We start from the raw sequence: 24563 nt of genomic DNA, 5'->3' as shown, positions 1-24563 counted from the left end.
CTCTCCAAGAGTCCTGTCACCAACTGTACCTTCACTCTGGCCAGATCGTGAGGGTTGAGAACAGATCCCTGGTAGAACTCTACTTGGGTAAAGTGACGTTTGAACAAGGCTTCCAGCTCAAGATTAGGGGAAATACTAGCACACAGAGAAAAGGGGAGAAGGGTTAGTGCATGTATAGGTACCTCATATATATACAGGCTGGCTGTGCATTGTTTCAGACATTGTCATCTGCTAACCTACACGTGGTTGGGAATAAAAAATTAACTTACTTATGGAGAAAAACAATTTCTACATTGACATCATCCCTGTCCTTGTGTAGGAAGTCTTTGAGGAAGTTGGAGACACTTTCGAGGGTAATATGACCACAGACCACAATATGCCTGGAAGGGAGGAAGAAATCATCTTGAGTGGGCAACATAAATCACTGCAGACACTGGCATGTCTCCCAAAGATAATCAGTCAAACCAAAGCACTCTAACATCTAACTCAAATATAGACTGAAAAAAAATCGATATACATGTCAAGAAATGTCTTTTCAAAGCAAACAAGTAACTGAATTATATCTTTTTTGCCATAAAAGTGAATACTTTCCCCCATGTAATGAAAGTGGTTAAATTCTGCACGACAAGTGCAATCAAACACTCAACTCTGAACCACTTTAGAAAATCTAAGATATAATCACACAGCCCACAGTGGTTGGATTGTCATCCGTTCTCAATATAAAAATTGTCCCTTCAGCCAAACCACCCCTTTGTGAGCTGAATGGATGTTGACAAAGACATGTACATCAATATGCTTGTGCTTTTATACAGAACATTACTAAAAACTTTCAAAGTGATTTGGAGGCCTGTGGTTGACACAAATTCTAAACAGGACCTCAGAGTATTTGACGGGTCCCTTGGCAAAACATGAGGTGCATTACAGCAGAGGGATTTGTCAGATGGTGCACAGGACTGATTACAGCAGTAAGGAACTACGAGGTTAGATTGGAACGATTTTTGAGTTGAGGCTGTGTCCCTGTTTGTCCTCTGACTGCACTGTAGGCCAGAGTGTCAAGTTCAAGGGTCACCTTCATAGTTATACCAACTATAAAATGAGAGTCATTTGCGCAGTTTGGATGTTCACTATTTAAGTCTTTATCTAATATTATTAGTATTAAAATCGTAACTGTCTCAACAATTTAAATGTGGCGCTTCTGTAAATATTAAGTTTTAGTGTCCCAGAACTGAGAGATATTATGCATCATGTATCTGTCACTGTTCATGAAAATATTCTTTTTGCTCAATATATTTTCTTTAAAATTCATGTGAAGGTTTGAGGTTATCTTACTCCTTTAATGTAATTGTAGAACTAAGTTAAGTCCTTTAATAAAGTAGTAGAAGTTGTGATTAAAAACAGTTGGAAAGTAATGCTAATAATGCCGTAAAATATCAGTATTTAACTATAATATGGCCATGATAGGCAATTTAATACACTAATCTAGTTTATTTAAGACACCATATATGCTTCATTTGCACTGTGGTAAGTTGAGCTACCCTTCTGGAGTTAAAGTTAAATGGCACCAAGTCTTATTGCCAAACCCCTAAATGAGAAATCCAAACATGCTCAGTAGAATCCAGCCCTTATATTGACATGGATTAGTGTGGACAATCGGCAGAAACCCTAATTACCCTATAGAGACCTGTAAGGCATTCTGTGTAATGACAATGGCCTTATCCACTACTTAGCAGGACGTGCCAGGAGACAAATGAACCACTTTAGTTTGGAGTGCCTGGGTACTGGACTGCTTTGCATTTAACACTATGAGTATTAGGTTACTCTTTCCTAAAATAAAAGAAAACACTGTGGTCATATTTGTTCACTAATCAAGTTCTTATCATCAAACTAGATTTGCTTCCTTCAATCTATTATAATGCTCTTATACACAAGGAAGCTCTGGCTAATTCATTAACCTTGACTTCTAAAATTGTATAGAAAATTACTGAAATCTGACACAATTTGGCAGGTTTAAAGGAAACATAGATATTTATTGATGTTTGATGAGAACCACAGTCCAGATGACGGTGTTCTCCTATCCTGTACCAGATGGAATGGGTAGGGCTAAACTGAAGTGGACTTGGCAAAGTAATGTGACAGACATATGGCAGTTTGTGGATGTTGCAGGACATAATGGTCTTCGCAGATGTTGCCTCTGTCCTTTAAGAGAATCTAATGAGCAGCCGTGATTGCATGGTTGGCCAGAGTTAAGCAAAGGGCTGTGTGGTCTTACAAGCTGATGAGCTGAGATGTCTGTGGGCCGCCGGCAGTATTTGGCACAAGATGTCTCTCATTTCAAGAGACGAAAAAGATCAGTCATGTTTTCCTATTCCCAGTATCCAGATGCCCTTCTCTAAGGGTAGAGGGAATATACTGATTTATACAGCGTATTATTTGGTTTGTATGGATTCAACATTAGGTTATGAATCTCAGACACATGTAAATGCATGTACACAGGAAAACACAAATGTGTACACACACTTATAAGCTCACAGAAGCGCATGTGGTGCTGTCTTTCACGCTGAGTAGGTGATTTATCAGCAAAGCAAAACTTTCTTCCTCATGTTTTAAACCCCTGAATAAGCCACTAATTTGAGTCTCTGAATTTAAGATGGAAATATTGTTGAGATATTATGTTTCACATGATAGACATCATTAAAGTTGGCATGCCTCTGGTATGCGTTTTCCTCCTTTCTGTGTGCCAATTGTGGCATCAAGTTGAACATTGAGAGACAGTTAAATAGGATATAAGAAAAGGATATCGTAGATAATTTAACCATTTATAATTGCTTCATGAACAAAATAAATTCCCTCCCTGGTTAACCTGATTGTACAGTACAGCTTAAACTATAAACATGACCAAAAAAATCAAACAAAAACAAAACATAGAGCACCTTTTTTATAAGAAAACCATACACATCAACTCAGAAACAAAAAAAGTGTGGCACACAATCACATTAAATGCAAAGGGGTATTACAGAGCATGCACACAAAACATGCAGTCAGGAAACATCATTGGGGATGCACTTAATACAAAATGAACAAACAGAGCTCAAACATCAGCAAGAGAGGTCACTCATTTGGTACTGCTCTAATCCTTAGGATGCAACTCACTGCAAGTATCATTGTCAAAATGTTACACTTTATTAAACTTAGTTCCCATTTTATTTTTTTTATTACCTTTCAGGGAATTTTTAGGGAACAATACTAAATTGAAATTGTATGTCCTGTAATCAATGTGTATAATCAATAAGGCTATGTGTAGTCATTACAAGCTTAACAAAATTAAGTGTGCAGCTATATTTAGTGCACTTTGTCTTTATAGTGCAATACTATGCAGATTCTTTGTTTTACCATTATATTATGTAAGTGTGTGTGTTTTCATGCCTGATAGCGTAGGAGTCTCTGGGCCTGCACGCCTCAAGTTGCTATCCTTTACAGAAGACTTTCAAAGGTGTATGTCAGAGTTCAGCCAGGGTTGAACCCAGTTTCCGTGCCAACCCCTCTGTTGAAGTTGGGGCTAATGGAAACCATAGAGCTATAATGGAAACCACAGAGCCCCAAGTGCAGTGGGCGCCAACAGAATGCAACACTTGTCATTATTATATCAGCATACACAGGCTGAGTGCTGTCACTGCGCTCACGGGTGTATGCTACACTGCACAGAGTACTATAAGCAACACTAGCATCACGAAACAGAAATTCAGTATGGATCCAATGTGAGTCCCTCTCACTTCCAAATAACCTTCAAGGCCTGTTTCAAATGACAGCGCCCAGGCGAGATCAAATAAGGGTTACATTTAAAATAGTTCACAATGTATCATGACCTCATTGTTTGTGAGCTCTGTAATCAGTCGGATACTTGTAATCTCCTAATCTCATTTCCATGATAGATTTTTTTTTGTGCTGACAGCTGCTAAATGACTGAACCCCAATGGCAATCCTAAACCCACATGACAAACCGGTTTTGTCTTTGTGTCAGATCCTATACATGTAAACACCAAACACATACATATCTAAATGATTGTGCAAAGAGCCTGGTGCCACTCTAAGCCTGCATATTTGGTGGGTATCTTCTGATTGTTACCATGTGTTTGCACTGTAGGTCTAACCAGAAAGAGAAATGGAAGGGGGTGTGGAAGGAGAAAATAAAGTGTGTGGGAGAAACTGTCCTCGGTTTTGACAAGGGCTTCTCTCAACACCCATCTGTGAGTCTGGGCTGAGGTTGCTGGCCAAACATAACATTTCATCAATCTTATCTCAATGACAGGCAAACATTATCGAACAAAGGCTTTTTTCTAATGCCTCGTTCTACTGCTGACTCTCTAGAATCTGCCCTGCTGAACAAAGTGACTGAAACCGATGGGAGTTAGACTGGAAAAGAGAAACAGAGTGAGAAAGAGAAGTAGAAGTAGTAGTAGATATTGACAGAGAAGAACATTAGAAGAAAAGAGAAGAAAGAAAAAGATGAAGTCTACCCTCCCTGTTCTGGACACACCACATTTGGATTAAAGTAAATCTGTGTGCTAAATATCAGTAAGGTTTGAGCCACGAGGGGAAGAAAACAGTACTGCACAATAAGGACTGTGGTAATCTTGTACAAACAGTAAAATGACCACAGTGTCACACATACTTCACAGTGCACTGGAACCTCTGCTGTGAGAGGCCAATTACACATATACATAAATAACAAGAGCCTCTGGAGACAAACTCCACCACCACACAAACACAAGAACCAGGCGAGCACCAAGAACCAAGCAGGAAAGCAAGCCAAAAGCAATTGAGAGCCTCCAATGGGAGTGAGGCATCCAGCATTCAGGGTGTGGGAGCTGACTGAAGATCAGGGCCAGAGTTATGTCAAGCATTGATTATGCGATGGGCTAGCGGTGACAGACAACAGGAAGATGGCTTTTTCATGGAGTTCGCAATCCATGAAAAAGCCACAAGACTGCAGGTCATAGAGAACATGCCAGAAATGATGCAGTTAAAGAAAATTTATTCCATAAAACATGCAAAACAAACTCAAGCAAAATGAAACAAGAAAAGAAATTATATCCTGCAATGGTCATTGAGATTGATGATGCTTAAAAAGACCACCAATAATAATGCACTTGCAGAGGTTTAAATCTTTCTATTTTCTTGTGGAAAAATCCCTTAGAAGCGGATAGTAGGGGTTTCATGACTATTTTCTTTCATTTTGATGGATTATGCACTAATTCATCCCTATAGGTAAGACTGTATTAATGAGGGACTGGTTCTGAATAGAATAAGAAATGGGACAACACATAGTGCACACATATATTGCATAGAAGTACCACAGGTTAGTATACTGCAAGTCTTGAGTGTAGTAGTCATGAAAGCTCTATTTTCCAATTTAAATTAAAGCGCAACACAGGATGTTTCAAGGAAGACAAAGAAAGAAAATGAACGGCACACAAATGACTTCAGGAAAGAGTGAAGGACAGATAGAGGCAGATATAGAAAAAGGTAGACAGAGAAAGAAGAAGAAGACAAGGACAGACAAGGACAGACAGAGTAAAAGAGAGTAAAGGGGCATGGACATGTGTGTCCTAATGGCCAAGGTCTCCAGTCACGCAGTGTGACTTGACATTATAGAGTAACTTTACTGTTCTAAAAAATTCAAGTTAACTAACCCCCAGTAACTATAAACTTCAGGGGGGTGCACTTGAGTCACACAACCACACCTTGTCTGGATTTCAACTTACTTTCTGCCTCGTGTCGAGTTATAACTCCCTCCGTATTTCTTCCGATTAAGGATGAGAGCAGCAATTTCTGGCACGTAGCGAGCAAACATGGCCTACATGCATGGAACAGAAAAAAGAAAAAGGCATGCAGAGAGGGTTCTACCGCACACAGAAAAACAGCAGAACCATCTGGAATACTTACTTTCTCCCATTAACCGCACTATAGGAACCACCATATTTCTTGCGGTTTCCTATTAACTCTATGATTTCAGGGACGTAGCTGGCAAACATGGCCTAAGGAGAAGATAGAAGACAGAAGAAGAGACTAAAAAAGAGATTACTACGCTGCAGAGTGGGTGGTGGGGAAACTGGTGCATTAATCCAGATTTCTGAGCGGAGAACTTGCTAAACTTCACAAAAATGAGAGAGAAAAAAGAAATTGTGTTTTTGTTGTTGAGAAAAAAATAGCCCCAGTTTTTAAAGGTAAAGGTTTAGGAACAGGTTTGGTGAGTGGGCAAGAATTTTGTCACAGCTGATGAATAGTCTGTGATAGCACCCAAAACCTCTCTGGATAATTTTAAAACCTGAAGGGGAATAAAAACCTATGTGCCATGTTTTGTCCAACAAACACAGATGATCTGGCAGGTTGATTTGAATAGGCCAACCTGATGGTCCAAAGCTGCAAAACACATTAAGACTCATTTGTTGGGCTGGAAAATGAGCTGGATGCATTTTGCAAAGTTTCACAGCCGGTTGTCCTAGCACAGGGTTGTGTTTACCTTTACCAACTAATAATGGGGTAGTCACTGACACTACTCATCTAGGCTTACATCTACAGTAAGACACAAAGAGGTGCCCTTGCCCTTGTAAATACATACTTAAATCCTGCTTGGAAAGTGTACCTAAAGTGCATTTACCAGGGATAATGTGAAATGACGTGAGTTTAATATGATCCCTGGCTTTAAAATATCTCCAGCCTGAAGTCATTATTTAGCCACTGCTGCTGATATGAAGCAGGCTGAGGTACTAGACTAAAGACTTCCAGAGCTCTCAGCACTGAGAAAAACACACAGCCTGTCACCATGGCCACAACACGGTACACATCCACACAGCTGCAGGTCATCAGTGCATACTGATAGCGGTCCAAATACAGAATACAGTAACTGTGATTTGGCCAGATCCTCCATTTTTTGTAAGAGAAGATGAAGGAGGGTGTGTGTGTATGAGTGCTCACAGGTGTGTGCACCCATGCACCCTGGTGTGTAAGTTGCTGTACTAGTGGCAGCCCAACAGGACGCTAGATCAGAGGAAGGTGAGAGGGAGGGAGTGGGAGGTTGCTGTTGCTATGGTAACAGTCAGGCTGGCCTAAGCCTCATCTCCCTGCCCCTGTGTTTGTTGGAATTGTGGGAAGAGACACGGGAGGAGGGGTGTCCTGAAACCGCAACTGTTTTTTAGAGAACAGTAACAACATTATCAGACAAAAGCTTATACTCTAATCAAACAAATAGGGGAAGGACACATAAGGGGACGGGACCAAGGAGCACATAGTACGGTAACTACAGTAGACAAGATACAGTAGGCTAAACAGAAGGATACAACTTCACTACATTTTAAAAACAACACTATGAACAACACTGTGCTAAAGTATCATAAAATATACATAATAATCAAAGTATTTAGATTCCTTTTTCATCAATTTATCATTTCATCTATCATTGTTAACAATTTTATACAGTCTAATGATGGGGGCAGGCAGGATTTAGGAGGGAACAAGGGGAGTAAGGGAGAAAGAAAAGCCTGATTTTACCAAACCACCAAGGATGAAGAAGACCATAAACAGGCGCCCCAAGGTGGTTTTTGCATAGACATCCCCGTAGCCCACTGTAGACATCGTCACCATCAGCAAGTAGACGCATTCCCAATAGGAAAGTGACTGGGAATTCTGGAAGTTTTCCCAAGGATCCCCTGAGTTTTCCACCTAAAACAGAGATGGGAGAGGGAGGGAAGGACAATTAGACATGACTCTATCCACCAATTTGTAAACATAGACATTTGTTTTGCATAGAGAAACCATTTAATCAAGTTTGATTAAATCCAGCTACAAGTGCTCATGCATTCGTCTTTGTTGCGTCATATACAGTAGTATTTCTTTCTATATTGAGCTTAGGCTACCATCTAGTGGTAAAACAGCTTGATGCTGCACTGGGTTGTTGAGCAGAGCTACAAATACACAATGTATTATACTATATATACTTAGACACTCTACACACAATAATCTTTTTTTTTACTAATTATTTTATGGCATTTCTGTCTTAATTGGACAGTTTGACAGTAGATAATAACAGAAAACGAGGAGGAGAGGGGGGGCATACAATAAAGGTCTCTGGCCAGACATGAAGGGGGAAATCGCAGTTGCTTGTTATGTGTCTTAGAGTGCAAAGACAATAGACAAGTATGTTTCTTTCCTCTAGAATAAATCTTTCATTTAAATTCACAGGATGTTTCACAGTTACAAGTTATATGGGGCCTTTCAAACCATAAATTAAAAAGTCTGAATTGATCTTTCTGAAAATAACAAGATTGATCCACATTAAATACATTTCCTTCATCAATGTCATTATATAATTTTGTGTCATTGCAAACCGTTTACTAATTTTTAGTGCCACAGCAATCTCTGGCCTCATGTTACTTTACATAAAAATTACTGTGTCAGAAATCACTCCCTATTTACTTTGTAGTGCACTATATTCCCATTCAGTGTGCCATTTTATTTGAGTGTCTGAGTGTGTAAATGCATCCACTATACTATATAGTGCTCTCAACATTTCCACAATGGAACAAAAAAGTAGTGTCCATGGCATGTACACTACTTAATGCTAACAATCACACAATCCAATGCTCTGCATTTTACAGGTGCAGAAATTACTGTCGAGTGACTCTACAGCTGTCAGTGATGACGCAAAATGATGATGATTAGTAATTGTCTGAAATCTGAATTTACTGCTCAGTATTGAGTAAACTATGAAGTGTCTATTATATAGGGAGTAGTAAATGAGGGAGTGATTTCGTACACAGCCAATGATTGAGCCAATGAGTTCCACACAGTGAGGTATACAGATTTTCAATTTGGGAAAAATAGAGCACTGGTATCGGATCAGTACTAGGTATTGGTGGATAACATGAGTTAAGTTACTGGAATCTGTAATGGGAGAGAAAAAGTTGGATCACTGGGAGAGTGTGAAAAATGTCATTACAATATCCTTTCTTGCAAGTCATTCTTTAGTCAGCTATTCCTTAGATGATAATAAATTAGACTTTAGATTAATAAATTAGAATTAGATTTTGAAAAGCGCTGCATGTCACAGTTGTATTGGACCAGTTAGTTAGTCGGTTACCTCCCATACTGGCTTATTAATCACTAGATCCCACTGGCTCTTGCATCTGTCCACTTACCAAATGTATGAACCCAGCAGCTGTGAGCCATGTGCTTATGAAGATGGAACACAGGTTCACCAGCTTGATGGAATTGCTGGGTAGAAGACGAAGAACCGTAAAACTCTCAAAGACATTAGACCACAATGACACAAAAACTGAAAATCGTGAGCTCATGAAACAGTAGGGCTTAGCCTGACATGACTCCTGATGAGCCAGGATAGTTGACATGGACTTAAACACATTGTGGGCATATCAATAAAGAAAATTAGGGAAAAGGTACTATAAAAATTATGAAAAGTAACATAAAAGCCAGAAGATGTGCAGAATGGGACTAAAAGCTTAAATTCAACTTCTAAGGAGGTATGTGGTGATGCTAAAGGAGGGGCATTTGATAAACCTTTGCTATCATACTCTGTACTCCCTGTACAGTTATGGTACACTAGTGTAAATATAGTGTTATGTTTACATACAAGGTGACAATGTAATTCACACCATAAAACACATCATTATTAACTTAAACACACAGTTATGATACCTCATAAAACATGCTTAAGACATGTCATTTTAAATAAATTGAAGCGATTACTACCACATACTGTATTCTGATAATGCCACATTATATGCAGAGCTTAAAAACTAACTGTTCCCACAGTTTCTGGGCAGAGTACAAACCAGCCTCACTGTTAGATGTAACTACTGGGGTGGTTGTATCAGTGAACATGCTATTGTAGTTGGATGTGTTTCTGGTGAACGAAGGAGGAAAGCTTTATTCTTACCTTGTTTTCAAGATATTCAAGAACTGTAAGATTTCCGAGAACTGTATCAATCTTAGTGCTCTCAGGAATCTTAAACCTGTGAGAAAAAGAGAAAGAGAGACGCAGAAAGAGAGAGATTAGCATCAATCTCACATTAGATTCATATAAACGCATTTAACCATAAGTTCATTGTTTTCTAAAATATCTTTACAGTGGCAGCAGAGAAATATAAGAGTGGCAGCTGTGAAGAAAGACAACTGAATGTAGAGAACATGTAGAAGCAATTCAGTCACATAGTATTGGTCCAAATGTTTTTCTACAGCACCTAAGCACAACACTGCACCATACGATGCAGAATTTTGTCTGTGAGACACAAGAAGATGATAGAAAAAACTAGACACTTAATTCTAGACGATGTGTTGGAATTATTTATGCATTCAGACCAGTTAGGAGGAACATTATGTGGCCTACTTACAAGCCTCAGTCTGAATCCAAGAGCAGCTCGCTAAGGGATTATAGAAGAATGCGACACCTGCCTCATTGTCTTTTTACATAACACAAATGGAATGTGTATGTGTCAGTCTGCGTGACAAAAAGTGATATGAATTCCTGCTAAGACAATCTCTACATTCAGTTTACTACCTGCAAATATAAGACAGCAGCCATATGCTTATCACCATACATGTTTCAAAGACCAACCAACTCTAATCGAGTAACAATTTCAAGATCTGGATTATTAAGGTCTTTGCGACTCAACAAATTCTGTGCACACCTCCAGATAATGCATGTCACTAACCCCCTTACCCCAGTTGGAGAGGATACGTAAACAGGACCACACAGAATGATACAGTCCTGTCCGCCCTTCCTTTTCCTCCTGTCCATGATGGCCCTGCCTCACCCTGTACCCATTCTGAAAAAGTTCGCCACAGGACTTCTTTCGCCTCCATGTCTCTCGGAGGGTCTCCAAATTAGCATCACTGTGTGTACGCCGGTACACGAGCAGCTTAGGAGGAATCATTGTTTTAGACTAAATCCCATCCAAGGAATTCCTTTTTTTTCTTGCCAAGATGGGAATTAAAAATCAGTGATCCAAAAAAATTTAGGGCCTAGTATTTCAAAAGCACCTCCAGAAAATGACAAGATAATTCCGAGTGAAAGCGAAAAAGGAAGCAAGACTAATCTTTCCTTGATACCGCACCAGCAACGTTAAAAGTTCCTTGTAAAGCAAACACTTTTAAATACTGTTAAATCGATGGTCACTGCTGCAGACAGAATGGCTAAAATAGACAGCTAGAATTGTATTGTTTGTCTAATCATGTCAGTCTTTCCAGGGACTGTGTCTCTCTGAGCAAAATGTCAACTCTAATATAGGTGGGTTTTTTTCATTTTTGTTACAGTGCCTTTAATCCTCAGAACCCAAACAGATTTACCTTTCTCATGCCCCTTTTAGTGCTTTATTATTAACCCTTGTGAAGCTTTGTCTCTATAAACAACCAGCTGTGTTGAACCTATTTTCTGAAAATGTCTGAACCCTGCCAGGGATTAGCAGAGATGAAGGTAAAATGAAAATAATGCAGAACAATAACAATAATCCTGACTTATAAAATGAGTGTCCTGTTTCCACAGAGAAATTTCAAACAACTCTACGACATTGAGCTGCTGGTAACAGGGGCTGGGGTTATTACAACTACAGTAAGATCAGATTTTGTCTGACATGTAAAGGCTTGTGTCAGATTGGGGATCTATTCTTCAATGAAAACCTAAGGATTAAAAGGACATTTTAACATGACCTCTAAATATTTTAGAGCAGTAATACCTTGTAGTTGATGATGTTATCATATTTGTATCATTTTTGTTCCTTCTATTCACTCATATTGTACAAATAACTGGTTAGTAGCACAATATTATTGAGCAGCAGCTGATAGGTGTAAAAAGGAAAGGCAACTTCTTGTAGGCAACTACAACTACTTCTGTCACTTTTCATGTTTAAAACCAAGTACAATGCCATGAATGCCTTTGAGGAGAGATAATTAAGTGTGCAGCGTTGTCCCCATTTGTACGATTCCTTGTGTCTTACAGGCTTTTTACCCCGCCTCCGAGTGTGGCCATTTGGAACAATAAACACTTTTGTCATTAGACATGTTCGGACAACACGTCATACAAACTACAGTAGTTCATTTAAAGCATATCCTGTCCTTAAGGTCAAAGCTGTTTGCCTACACATTTTCTATAAAATGACTCCACTAGGCTACTACATGTAGAGTAAGTCCATTGAGTTGTATAGTTAAAATCAATGGTGGAAAGTCACAAAATACATTTACTCAAGTAGTGTACTTAAATACAATTTTGAGGTACTTTTGTAGTATTTTTACACTGTGATATTGTTACTTTTACTTAAGTGAGAGATGGTGGCTGAATTCCAGAGAGAAGTATTTCTTTCACCACTGGCTACAACAGAATGTAACAAATTGATTATGGTACCAGATTGAAGCAGATGTGTATGTCAGTGTGTAAAGTCAAATTGTGGAATACGCTGGTGAATAGCCTAAGAAATGTTGTTCAGGTATTCAGGAAAATGTATAGAGATTAAATGATAGCACAGTATGAAAAATATTTATGCTTAGCAGGACTGTGTGTTCGTATTTGGTGTGCTCATATTTTGTAGCAAAAGGTTTTCGAAAGTATAGGCAGACCATCTGTGTCAATGGCATTTTGATTAATATACAGTAAGATTTTTCTTCTTCCTGCTCCTTTTCATGGAATATTTCTGCTTGCTAAATTGGCATGGATATTTTGTGTGAAATTTTGTTTTGGAAGTATATGCAGAAATTAGTGAAAAAATGAACAATGAATGTTGGATATGTTTAGATTGAAAAGAAACATAAACAACTACTCTGCAAATTTGGCATTCAGAGCATCAATATTAGGCGTTCTACCAAAACACCCAGTGATGCCGAGATGGAGGCCGCTTGGGACTGCATTTTTCTCAATTAGTCTGAAGCATCTGTGTTTGTCTTATACTGTACTTCTGTGTGTGTGTGCCATGTATTCAACACTTTGTGGGACAAATATCTGTTCACACCATCACATCTGAGGTCTCACCTCCCAACTGGGGAAAAAAATCTGGTCCCACAACATTAAGCATTTATTTGCCTACAGAGAAATGAATGTACTGTAAGTCAATACAATGTCCTCACAAGTATAGTAATACAAGTTTGTGTGTGTTCTCTCAATGAAATTCTGCTGCCTTGAACACGTGTTCATGTATGAGAAAATCCCTTTCCCACACATGCCAAGGCCTCTTGCACACACACACACAGCCATCGCACACACAAGTGTCAGCTGGCCAGATGCTCATTCAAAAACGTTTTTTCCTGGTCTGTGACCACTCTTACTTCATTGAGGCTTTGCGAGCCAGAGCACAGCCTCACTGTCACGTGTTCTGGCAGAGCAGCCTACTGGGACCTTTTATCAATCAGCAGTCCGGGATGGTTCATCTGGGATAATACTGACAGTCAACCCAGCCAGGATTAGATTATACAATGCTACGCTGCACTACACACACACACACACAAACACACACACACACACACACACACACTCTGCTAGTGTACAGAACACTGGTTCTTACAGGACACTCATGCTGGATCAACAGCACATGCATATTAAAGTATAAATTTGACACCAACAACACATTTTTGCGAGACCGTTACTTAGATCATTGACTGTACAATAATGCAAACATGCGACACGTGAGGAGCCCGGTTACAGCAAAGAGGCTTAAACTTTCCACAAATTTGTTTCCCTCCCCTGAATGTACATGGAGGCTTCCTGTCAGCGACTGAAGGGCCATATAAGGCAGATGCACTCATGCCCATGTCAGGTACTGTAAGCCTCTTTCAGCAGGAAAACACAAAGGATGAACCAACAGTATACTAAAGCACCACTAGGAGGCAGTAGCAGGTTAGAATCACAGCTATGCCTGAAGGCTACTACAGTACTGTACATTCTCAAAGCCGGTGCAGTTTAACACCAACAACATTTAGGTTGCTACCATAAAATCAGAAAACAAAACACATCAATCAAATACAACACTTTAGATTGTAAAATTATCTAATAACGAACTCATGATGCCACATATTGATGAAAATCTTTCTATTCTGAGAATAATCCATACCAACATTGCAGTTCCCTGTGGTTAATGATGAAGCTGAGTTGGGGCTCAGTAGTCACAAGAGCTACTAACATCTTTCAAACAGCCATATGCTAATCCTACACTGCTAGGGACTCTCTTGGGAGCAATGTTCAGTTCAAGTAGTTAAAGGAGATTAATTCGTTTTTCCAAGGAAGAACTCTGCGTGCCCTCCAACATTAGCCACACAAAGTTCTCGTCCTCTTAATCAATGTCCAATTTGCAGACGCAGAGAGAACATAACTGGAAATGCATACCGCATATACTTCCTTGGGTGCAGAGTTGTAGGCGGACACACTACTGCACAGCCCAGGGCAGAACCCCTATTAGTGATCTTTTTATAATCTGAGTACACCTCTACTGGATCTCCACTAGTTTTCTCATGCAAGACCACAGCTGAAAGAGTGAAACGACAGGTACTGTAATTATGATGTATTCCACTGGCTGTGGTATGTATTCCCCAGAAGTGAATGGAAAAAAAAGATGAACTAATCCATTGGGAATGAGGAGCACAATACACCTACTTAACAACCACACTGGCTTCCTTATACAAAGCCTGTTAAAGGGCAGTATATACACTCAACTAAATGAAAGTAGCACCAATTATGGATTAGTCTATTGATTATTAGGTAAAACCATTGTGGCCCTGTCAAGTTTCCTAGTGGAAGTGCATGAATACAGTATATAGGGGATAATAGTCTTTAGGGAAGTAGAAATGTCATTTATTTATCAGTTATGAGGCAGGAATGAGGCACTATATCTTGTCAATTTCTGAGACTGATTGTGTTTATTCTCCTATGGCAACATGGTACTGTATGTCCTAATTTCCATATTTATACAGGCTATATGCAGCTAATCATGATTCCTGTCCTCACTCCTCAGAGCCTGAATATTAACAGACACTTTCAGCACCCCATTAGTATTCTGAAAGCTATCACCAATCTGTTAGGGTACACCATATCCTACTGCAGATCTACTCACTGTTAATTTTATAACTGAGGCTTTGCAACACTTTATGTAGCCTTTAACACAAGCACACAACCAGTAAACATACACTTAAGTAATGCCAGTGGGAGTTCTGTTACTATAATGTGCTGTGGTTATATATGTCCAACACTGCAAAAATAAACATGATCTAATGTTTGAAGGAGATGCCACCTGATATGTCATCCTTGCAAAAACAGTCCTCAAGATTCTTCCCTTTTCAAAATATTAGTAATAAAATGAAATGCATATTAACATCTCTGGAATTTAGGGCATCTCTAAAAACAATACATTCACACTCTTAGCTGCTGTTTATACACAACACTGCAGCTGTATTGTATATAAAAGGCATCTTTGCCTTCTACATTAACCCCAGATGCAGGATATTTAATTATCACAGGTAATTATTCACTGCAGAATGTCAGGCAGCAGCCAGACCACCATTTCACCGTCTTTCATCATCCTCATCAAGGCCCTAACACCAACGGTTTTCTTGGGATAAGATGAGGACACCTTACATCATGAATACCAGAAACCAGATTCCTTGACTTGGCCATATCTAATTCATTACACAGCTTAAAAAACCTTCATCACCTTAGAGATCAGACTTTTATAGTTTTACATATATTACTTCACAGATTTAGTGATCCCAGTGGGCATTTAAAAACAAGAACGTACACTGCGGGATAGAAGGCAGACCCTTCCACATCCCTGAATCTCAGTATAGACAGTATGTGACTAGTTTATATCATTAAAAAGTGTTCAAAAGTCTAATTTTTGTCCGACCAACCCCCAAACCCACAAATATTCAACCTACAATTATACAAAACACAAGAAAAGCAGCAAATCTTTACATTTGAGAAGCTAAAACCAGTGAATATTTGGCATTTTTGCTTGAAAAATCCCTAGCAGTTCTAATCTATATTCAATCTAAAATCCAATCTCCAATTTCAAAGTAAAATTAAAATAAGCATATCCAAAATGTTGGTAAGAATCTCTGAGTGCACAGGTAAACTGTGCGCATATAACTACCCAGTTCTTGCCCAGTTCCCAGATCTCAGAAATTAAGTTATTTTATTGCTAGTTATTATTATAGGCCTTTTTCACAGCAGACATTTTGACTTGTCATAGCAGGAAAACCCAGGTGTTACTAATAACCGTAACGATGGCTCCATTGAGTTCAAGTGACAGCAAATCAGCATGTACAATACCAGGACCCTGAAACAGAAGCCACTAAATGGAATTCAGCCACCATTAATGTCATTATTTACACCTGTGCTTTTCCTGCTGTGTAAATGTCTTGCATGAAAACGGCCTATTACTGATATGAGTGATTGGCCAAAACTACAAAAATAAGACAAATATTGACAACAAAAATAAATAAACAGGATTTTCCTTCAAATGTATCTAAATATGGAAGATGTTTTTTGAAGGGAAAATCAGTGTCAGTATTTAGCTTCATAGGCGTATTTCTGTACATTGTTAACTCCTTCTACTGTAGTTAATAAAATAGCCTCGCATTCTGACTTGACAGTCTCAGTGGTCCAACGTCATGCTCATGTAAACATTGGATTAGCATTCAGCTGAGTTTCTGAAATGAAGTATGAATAGTATTGTATGAACAATGTATAGTATTGAATATGGTTTAAAAGTAGTGTAGCAGTGCACCTGAAAAAGAATACAGCCTCAGAGAAGCCTCTTTTTACTGCAGTGTAATTTAGGCCACAATACTCCGAACGCACTGAGAAAAGTAGGTCGTTACATAATGCAGGTTAGGGTGTTTTCCAGTCTGCTCATGCAAGAGTGTGTGTGTATGAGGATAACACATGCTTCTGTGTGTGCATTTTTTGTGTGAGAGTGAATGAGCCCATTAGATGGCAGTTATGGGCTGTTGTGAGGTATTCCAGGTGCCTCAACAGGGCAATTACCAATAAGTCTGAAGCACAAGCACACACACTTACACAAACATATACACAGAACCACAGCCCTGCGTCACTCTCACTCCCATTAGCCCATCCATTCTGCTGTGTCTGTGTTCCCGAAACATCAGAGGAACCCAGCCCTGTCACTTTCAATGATGAGGGAAAGTTGACTGCAGCCCAGAGCAAAAGGGCCTTGGAGACACAGAAGGGGGACTGGGAGGCAGAGAGAGAGATAGAGAGTGATAAAAGGAGGGCCGACGTGAAGATAGAAGACATGGATAGAAGAAGGAGTGGTAGGACAGAGGAGTTGAGAAATAAAATATGAAAAATGGTGAAAGAAAGCAAGAAAAGTCAAGGCTATGTAGTGAGAATGGATTTATGAGAGTGTCAAAGTGAGATAGAAAGAAACAGCTAAAAGAGATATGCAGACTTACCAAGCCAGCTTCTGTTTAAGTAGACAGAGACAAACACAGGAGGAACAGTGAAGAAGTCGACCACTGAGTTGACCTCCAGCCAGAACCACAGCTTATCATTGGCTGCTATAAACTGTCAAAAGAAACAGGAATGGCATCCAAAATGACAACTGAATTTTAATGTTATACAAAACACCACCACTCCACCATAGCCCACCATTCAAACTACATGCTGTGTCTTCCTTTGGCATTAATGACACAGTGTATAGAATGACAAAAGCTTCACCCCACTTGCTGAGTCATGCGACTGGTTGGTGGGGTAAGCAGCTTATGAGTTTATTCATTCATTCATTCATTCTGGATGTCAGGTTTGCATTTGCACCACTGGAATGCTGCTCTGGCATGACAGTCATGCTAGCAACATTATTACAACAGTGTCACTTTAATCTAAAGGCATGCTGTGTGAGCATTCGTAGGTGACTTAGGTCTGCTTGTGTGTAAGCGTTGTTGGTTGTCCTCTAAAAATGTTGCCATAAAATTCTGTAAAATTCCTCATCATATAAGGAAAATGGAAAAAATTCAATATACTGGGATGTGGTACATTAATGAGGTTGAAAACAAGAAGCATGAAAGAACTTTCTGTAGGGTGCTAAAGATTTTAATGTATGTAAAACGATGCCTTCCTGCATGGCTGTGTGCACATCGTTTGTGCCAGTGTGTTTAACTGCATGTCTGTAAATGTATGTCAGTATATGCATGAATGAGTGAGTGTATGCTTGTGTGCATGTGTGAGCATGCATGCACATGCGCCAACTTACCCGCAGGCCAAAGTAAAGAAGGAAGAAGACATTGAAGGCCATATCGATCTGTAACGTGAAGTCTTTGTAGAAGTTCTGGCAGGATTCTATAGGACTAGAGAACAGAGAGAGAGAAAAACATTATTACAAGGTTAAACACTCATGAACTGATACAGTAGATAAGGATCTTCCATCTTTCCTATCATGAAAACAGAGGAGGCAGATACTGGGGACCTCGCCATATTTCCATGGTAGGAATGTAATTTTCTAGGTTTTTTACGTTTGTTTGTTTGTTGTTTTTTTACAGTTGTATATGAGTTTTGCATACCAATGACTAGGTAATATAGGTGAAATCAATATACACATAATTAAAAATAATATTATTCCAATATGTCACAAAATGCTTAATATATTCAAAATTACGTCACCTTTATGCCGAATGTGATGAACTATATTCCACTGTTATGCATTACATCAGACAGAACTCAACAAAACTTCAGTATCTCCTTTAGTTAGTTTTTAATCACAGTTTATTTGGAGTTATTAATTTAGCCAACAGAATTTGGTTAAACAATAACAAGATATGATCCCATCATCCCAATACGATTCCACCAAAAGACGACGCCAACTTGACAAGAAAAACTCTGTCTGTGAATGAAAATTAATTTGATCAAAATGTGGGATTAAAAACACTTTTACTAAATTGGTATAAACAATACCAGTTTGATACCAATTTAGTGATTTGCCATTGAGTTTCGTTGACACCCCGCAATTCCTCCTCTGAGCCCTAGAGGGTCACAGACCAAGATAAAAGACCTTGCTGTAGAGTCAACCACATAAAGATGAAACAGCAGAAAATAAACTGAAACTGGTAGTTAAGAACAGTTGCTTTGATGTGACAGTACATTCAGCATGCATAAATTATTCAGCGTCTGTCAAACATAAATATTCCAACAGATCTTCCCTCATATGACAGAAACTCCACACAGAAAGAGACCGCATTGCTCTCTCCATTTGCAGTGTAGTAGCTCGTCGGGTGTCTTAAAAAAAGACAGATGATGATAAATGAGTCGTGATCTGTCATATAATCCATCTTCATGTTTACCGTGTGATGATCAACCATTAGCTAGTGGGTGCTCTCAACAAAAGCAATAATAGGCAGTGTGCCCACACCATTCTTCACTTGGTCATGAGCCTATAGCATTTTGCTCCCGAGTAATGAGGAAATCCCACTGTGAGAGATGAATGAATATGTATTATGGTTTGGCTGGCTATAGGCAACCTTTGGGAATGTATAGACTGGCAAGGGAACACACACAAGGCCATTACAAGAGTACACAGTTACAAGTCCCATACGTTCAAATTAAACGTTTAAGTATGCATTTGTATGCACAGAGCCCATAGGGGCACAGTGTGAGATTCTCCAGCGGTAGAGAGGAGTGAGGTTTAATCATCTTCCAGTTAACATCAAATATTTTATCACATAGCAGACATGCCAGAGAAGACGTAATGCTCCAAGAGGATGATCCAACTTCTAATTCATGAGTGTGTGGTCTGTCTCAAGCATATCCTAAGGACTGATGGGATCTTTAAGATGATGTAAAACCCTGGCTCATGTCCAAGATGATTAGAATGAGTCTGGTTTATGCAGCAATTATTTTAAAAAAAAGTGATTTTATTTGGTTAAAAGGCATTTTCTCATACAGTACCATCAGACTTCGGACAGAGGTTAATGCGCTTCTGACCCCTTGAAGGAGTTGATCTGGTCTAAATACTCAATTATTTACCCCCCACCGGCATCTCCACATGATTCTCTATGCATCACAATAAACAAGGGTGTTAAAGCAAACCTGTCATGAATCATACATACAGCCTAAGCATACACAATGTTCCTGAGCTGATTAAATGTAATTTTCTCTATATATAGTCTGCAGGTTGAGACAGACCTCCCACCCATCTACACACTACACGCTGACGGTCACGTGACCTCACTCCCAAAACTGATCTGAAACCACAACCTTAGCCAACCCTTACAGACCTTTGTGCAAGAGAATGCACGTTAATACAAATACACTTACAAGCACATATGAGCACATACGCACACACAGATGGTGCACACTGAAGACACCATTTGGAGTGGTTACTGTGGCATTTCCCCTTGGGTACAGCTCTGGCCTAATTCTGAATAACCGCTCATCTAAAGTCACGTGACCCAAAGAATTCTCAATAACACAGAGAGAGCATGGGGGCACACAGCAGGGGATGAGCAGTACAATTAATTTGTCTTGATTTTGCATTATAAAATAACACAATGGCTACACCCCGAGAGCTTTAATTTAGTCATTTTTATAATCATTATTTGATAGTAAAGCTTATCATTAACTAAAGCAGTGGGAAGACACATCAGGCAGACCTATGGTTTCTCTTAAGCTCAGAAGCACAATAGGAAATTAAGAGTTCATCAGTACAGAGTGGGAGAGGTTCACACAGTCTATTATTGTGGAGCTGCTGAACGTAGACTGAAAAGTAAAAAATAAGAATGAACTAGTTACTGTATATATGGCAAGTCATAATGTTTAACTGTATTATCTGTCAAGATAAATACTTCTTCAACACAACTCCGCATACAGAAGAGAAAAAAGATGAAGCAAAAAACAAACAGCTACCATATAAGTACAGCTGTACTCATCACCTATACACAGAGAGCTTAATAGTGAACCATTATTTCTCTGCAAACATCAAAGCAATATTTCCAAATAATGTTAATAATTTCTTTCATTTAATTTAATGCTGCAATAATCAATAATTTTATATTGACAATGGAAAAAATTACTAGCGTGTAATGTGAAAGGTGTCACTTGTAGTGACAAACCCACAGTCAATTAGCACTCAACGCTGCAGTTCCCCACAGCTATTCCAAGCATTTTGGCATCTTTCAGCTCATTGTTTTGGTTTTACAGCCTGCAACTTTACAGTTTTAGTTGAGTCTCAATGCTGTCATCATCCTTGTTTCTAGCCACAGCAGGCAGCTATTTTCAGCTAAACTATAAAACCCACTGTACACTACCTGCCCGACAGGTAGTGAGGTTAGCGACTACTTGGTGAATATAGTGGAGCATCTAGCAGATAAAGACCCAGATATTTCCCTCAGGAGTTAGTGGTGACCAAAAAAAGAACCAAAAAAAGAGCTCAGTGTCTGCTGGATGTGTAAATGAGCAACTTTAAACAGTGATAATACTGTATGTCAACGTTGTGTTTACAGCTTGTTGCGCTGCCCCAAAGTGGCCAAAAATGTATCAATTAATGCAGGTTTAAATTTAAATAATAGGGACAAAATTATGATTTTAGTATAATTATATATAATGCAACCCAGAGGAAAAGAAAATTCAAAATAAGATCTCTTTTTGTCCAACCTATTTCTCCTAGACATAGAGCTCAATTTAACATCAATATGAGATTTTGACCATTTTCTCATACTTCTTAAATTCAGCTCCTGAGAAATAGCCTTCCTCTTGTCTCAGCCCGATCCTAATTTAAGATCTTAAAATGCTCTCTTTTTTCTCTGACTGCACTGATCTTTATTTGTCTGAAATAATCAGCTCTTGAGTTAACAGTAAGATCCAAAAGAAAACTTGTTTGGCTTATAAATTAGCCTGCACAATATCAGAAATGTGTCTAAGTGACCAAGTTCAAGTCTCAACTCAACTATGAGCACAGCAAAAGAACTCCTGCTTTTCTTGTGTTTCTACTGTTATTCTCAAACTGGACAGAATAATTTGTCTTAGATTGATTAATTCTTTTGGTCCTTATTTCTCCTGGGGGGACGGGGAATTCAGTAATCTCCAAATAAGAAATAAATAAGAGTATATATATATATATATATAAATCAATCCTTCTGTTTATGTACATTTTTTTGTTGTTGTTTTTTATTTCACACTTGCAATGGAAACGTCTGCTTCTCATGTCAGTAAAGCTTCTTTTGAATTTGAAAAAAATTCATTTGAATTTGAAGACTATTGTGAGCAGCACAATTTTCTTCTGGGAATACATCAACAACAACTATAGTCCAAAAAATTCAGTCCCTCATATTGGATGATTTTGCAGCACATGTTCAACGCCAACGTTCAGTGTCAGTGAAGGACGTAACATGTCCAGTGTGAATGTCAGTGTGTGGCACATCCAACTTTCACACCAGCGACCAGAGTTTGCATCCAATCTCTGACCACATAGTTCACTCATCACCTCACTGGTATAGTCTGAAACAAAAACTGAGCATTATAAGCTTCTTAAATGTGTTATATATTGCAGGGCCATTGTATTGGGTTTCTTTACACTGTACAGGTGTTTCTGTTATAGTGTCCCACGATCTGTGTCTCTCTCCTACACAAAGAGCATGCAAGAAGAGACAAAATCCTGATTCCTGCTTTCAATGTCACTTCACACTCCACAATCACAAGGGATTCCTGGCCACATGCTGACAGTGTCCTGCAGAAAATAGATCTGCCCACCACAGTTCTTATTACTTCTTAAGCCCTGGCACAGCCTGGGGTTACACCATCCTGCCTGACAGGAAGAGGAGAGAGGCGAAAGAGAAGAAGAGAGGGGAAAGAGGGAAAGAAAGACAGCAGCAAGACATGGGGAGATAAAAGAGACAGGGAGGGAAGAGAGATGGTGACAGTAAAAGGGAGAGGAACAGGGGAAGATGTGAAAGCGACCTCCCAGAGGTACTGAAGACAATTTGTCTCATATATAAAGCACACAATGCTGATTTTAGGCTGCATGGAAATTGCCTGAAGATTCCTGAGCTTCTGTAATAAACTCTAGCCTTCTTATGTTTGACTTGGTGAATACCTGTGCCACACTAGTCATTCTATAACCACACTCTGATTATTAGCAATACATACATACACACATATACACACACACACACTTACATGCAGACACACACATGAGAACAGTGATTGCCTGAGGGAAGGCTGCAGAGCATGTAAGTCTATTTCAGGACATAAAATGTTTCCCCACATTAACCTCCTCAGACCAGGAACTCTGCCTCTGGAAAACGCAACCAGAGAGGTAAAACTCATTTGTTCACAAGGGCAAAGGAGTATGTTGATGATGATGTTCTAAAAATAGTCCTAAACACCTTCAGTCAGTCAGCAGGAGCCAGCCCTCTGTTAGCCTGCACATGACCTTGGCTAGCCGCATGAGCAACAGCAAGGTTGCACCCTGAGAAAACAATAACAACAACACACTGCTGCCGGCTTGACTAATGCTCATAACGACTAAATCTGAGTCATTCTTATCTGACAAATGTCTTACTGCTCTAGTAAGATAATAAAAATCTTGGAATGTAGTTACAGATTCATAGTCTTGTTTGTTAGTATTCAAGTGACCCCATACAATTAACATACAACCCAAACAGAAAAATATGCATTTAGAATGTGATTTGAGCACAGTAACAGTGAATATGTCTGGCTTACATGCAATATTTCTCCTGAGGGTAGTGCATGTACGTGTAAGGAACACTGCAGGGAGGGGTCTGTGAAGCTGAAAGAAGGCCAGGTTAGTAAATGACTGATTTAGGTCAAGGCACCATTACTAAAATAAGAAATACTTTAGCACCTAGAAGGGCAATGGACAAATAAAACCTCCCCAGGGAGGCTAAAAATAGATAACTCAATTTTTTCATCTGAATGCAAATGACTTGCATCCCGCTTCAAGCATTTCCTCTACAAAGAGGTTATTTATTTTAGAGTCTAAAGGAGTAGTTTGTGAGGGAAAATAGCACAACCCTAACACAAACCGCAACTGCAAACATACAGTATGCTCAACAATGCAATAAAATTGAAATGAGAGAGTAAATGTTTGAAAAATAAGGACAGCAATGTAAAAAATGAGCTACAGTACATTGCCAGAGAAATGAGACTTACACTACTTTATGGTTAATTTAGTCAGAAGCCAGTGCTACAATACAATAGCTAAACTATACACATCACAACTCCGCTTTTGAACACAAACCAATTAGGAGATAAAAGCTGTGGTTATGTGCCATATGCAAAAAGAGAAAGTCCTTATCAGCACACAGATGAACATTGTCAAGCCAATGAAGTTGGTGGTGCTAGGTTTTATTTGTTCTAATTTCAGGTAATTTAATTAGTGCATCCTCATGTAAAATAACCCTCAATCAGTACAAACTACTACAAAGTACTAATTGCATTAATCAATTAAATATAACAACTCCTCCTAATCCCATCATAAAGAAAATGAATGTATCCCTTAGGATGCAAACATTCTAGATACATTTCAAATCATTCATTTTGCACC

At 39.0% G+C, this 24563-nt stretch overlaps 1 protein-coding gene across 34 annotated transcripts in view; it reads right to left on the bottom strand.

Annotated features, from left to right (window-relative positions):
* The window catches only part of kcnma1a (potassium large conductance calcium-activated channel, subfamily M, alpha member 1a), a 142609-nt gene that overhangs the window by 47647 nt on the left and 70399 nt on the right, over positions 1-24563 (bottom strand). For 33 of the 34 annotated variants that reach the window (XM_044214232.1, XM_044214237.1, XM_044214233.1 and 30 more), the window contains 8 exons: positions 18261-18354; positions 17464-17575; positions 9953-10028; positions 9195-9270; positions 7549-7719; positions 5944-6035; positions 270-380; positions 30-135 (listed from right to left, as the gene is read on the bottom strand). In XM_044214232.1, the coding sequence (XP_044070167.1) occupies positions 30-135; positions 270-380; positions 5944-6035; positions 7549-7719; positions 9195-9270; positions 9953-10028; positions 17464-17575; positions 18261-18354 (838 nt within the window). Of the gene's footprint in view, positions 1-29; positions 136-269; positions 381-5762; positions 5855-5943; positions 6036-7548; positions 7720-9194; positions 9271-9952; positions 10029-17463; positions 17576-18260; positions 18355-24563 lie in introns of those variants that run through there. The other variant, XM_044214265.1, reaches the window with a different exon arrangement.

This window comes from Siniperca chuatsi, linkage group LG11 (assembly GCF_020085105.1).
Source record: "Siniperca chuatsi isolate FFG_IHB_CAS linkage group LG11, ASM2008510v1, whole genome shotgun sequence".
Lineage (NCBI taxonomy): Eukaryota > Metazoa > Chordata > Actinopteri > Centrarchiformes > Sinipercidae > Siniperca > Siniperca chuatsi.
The sequence above is the reverse complement of the archived record's forward strand: the minus strand, read 5'-3'. Positions and strand labels throughout refer to the sequence as shown.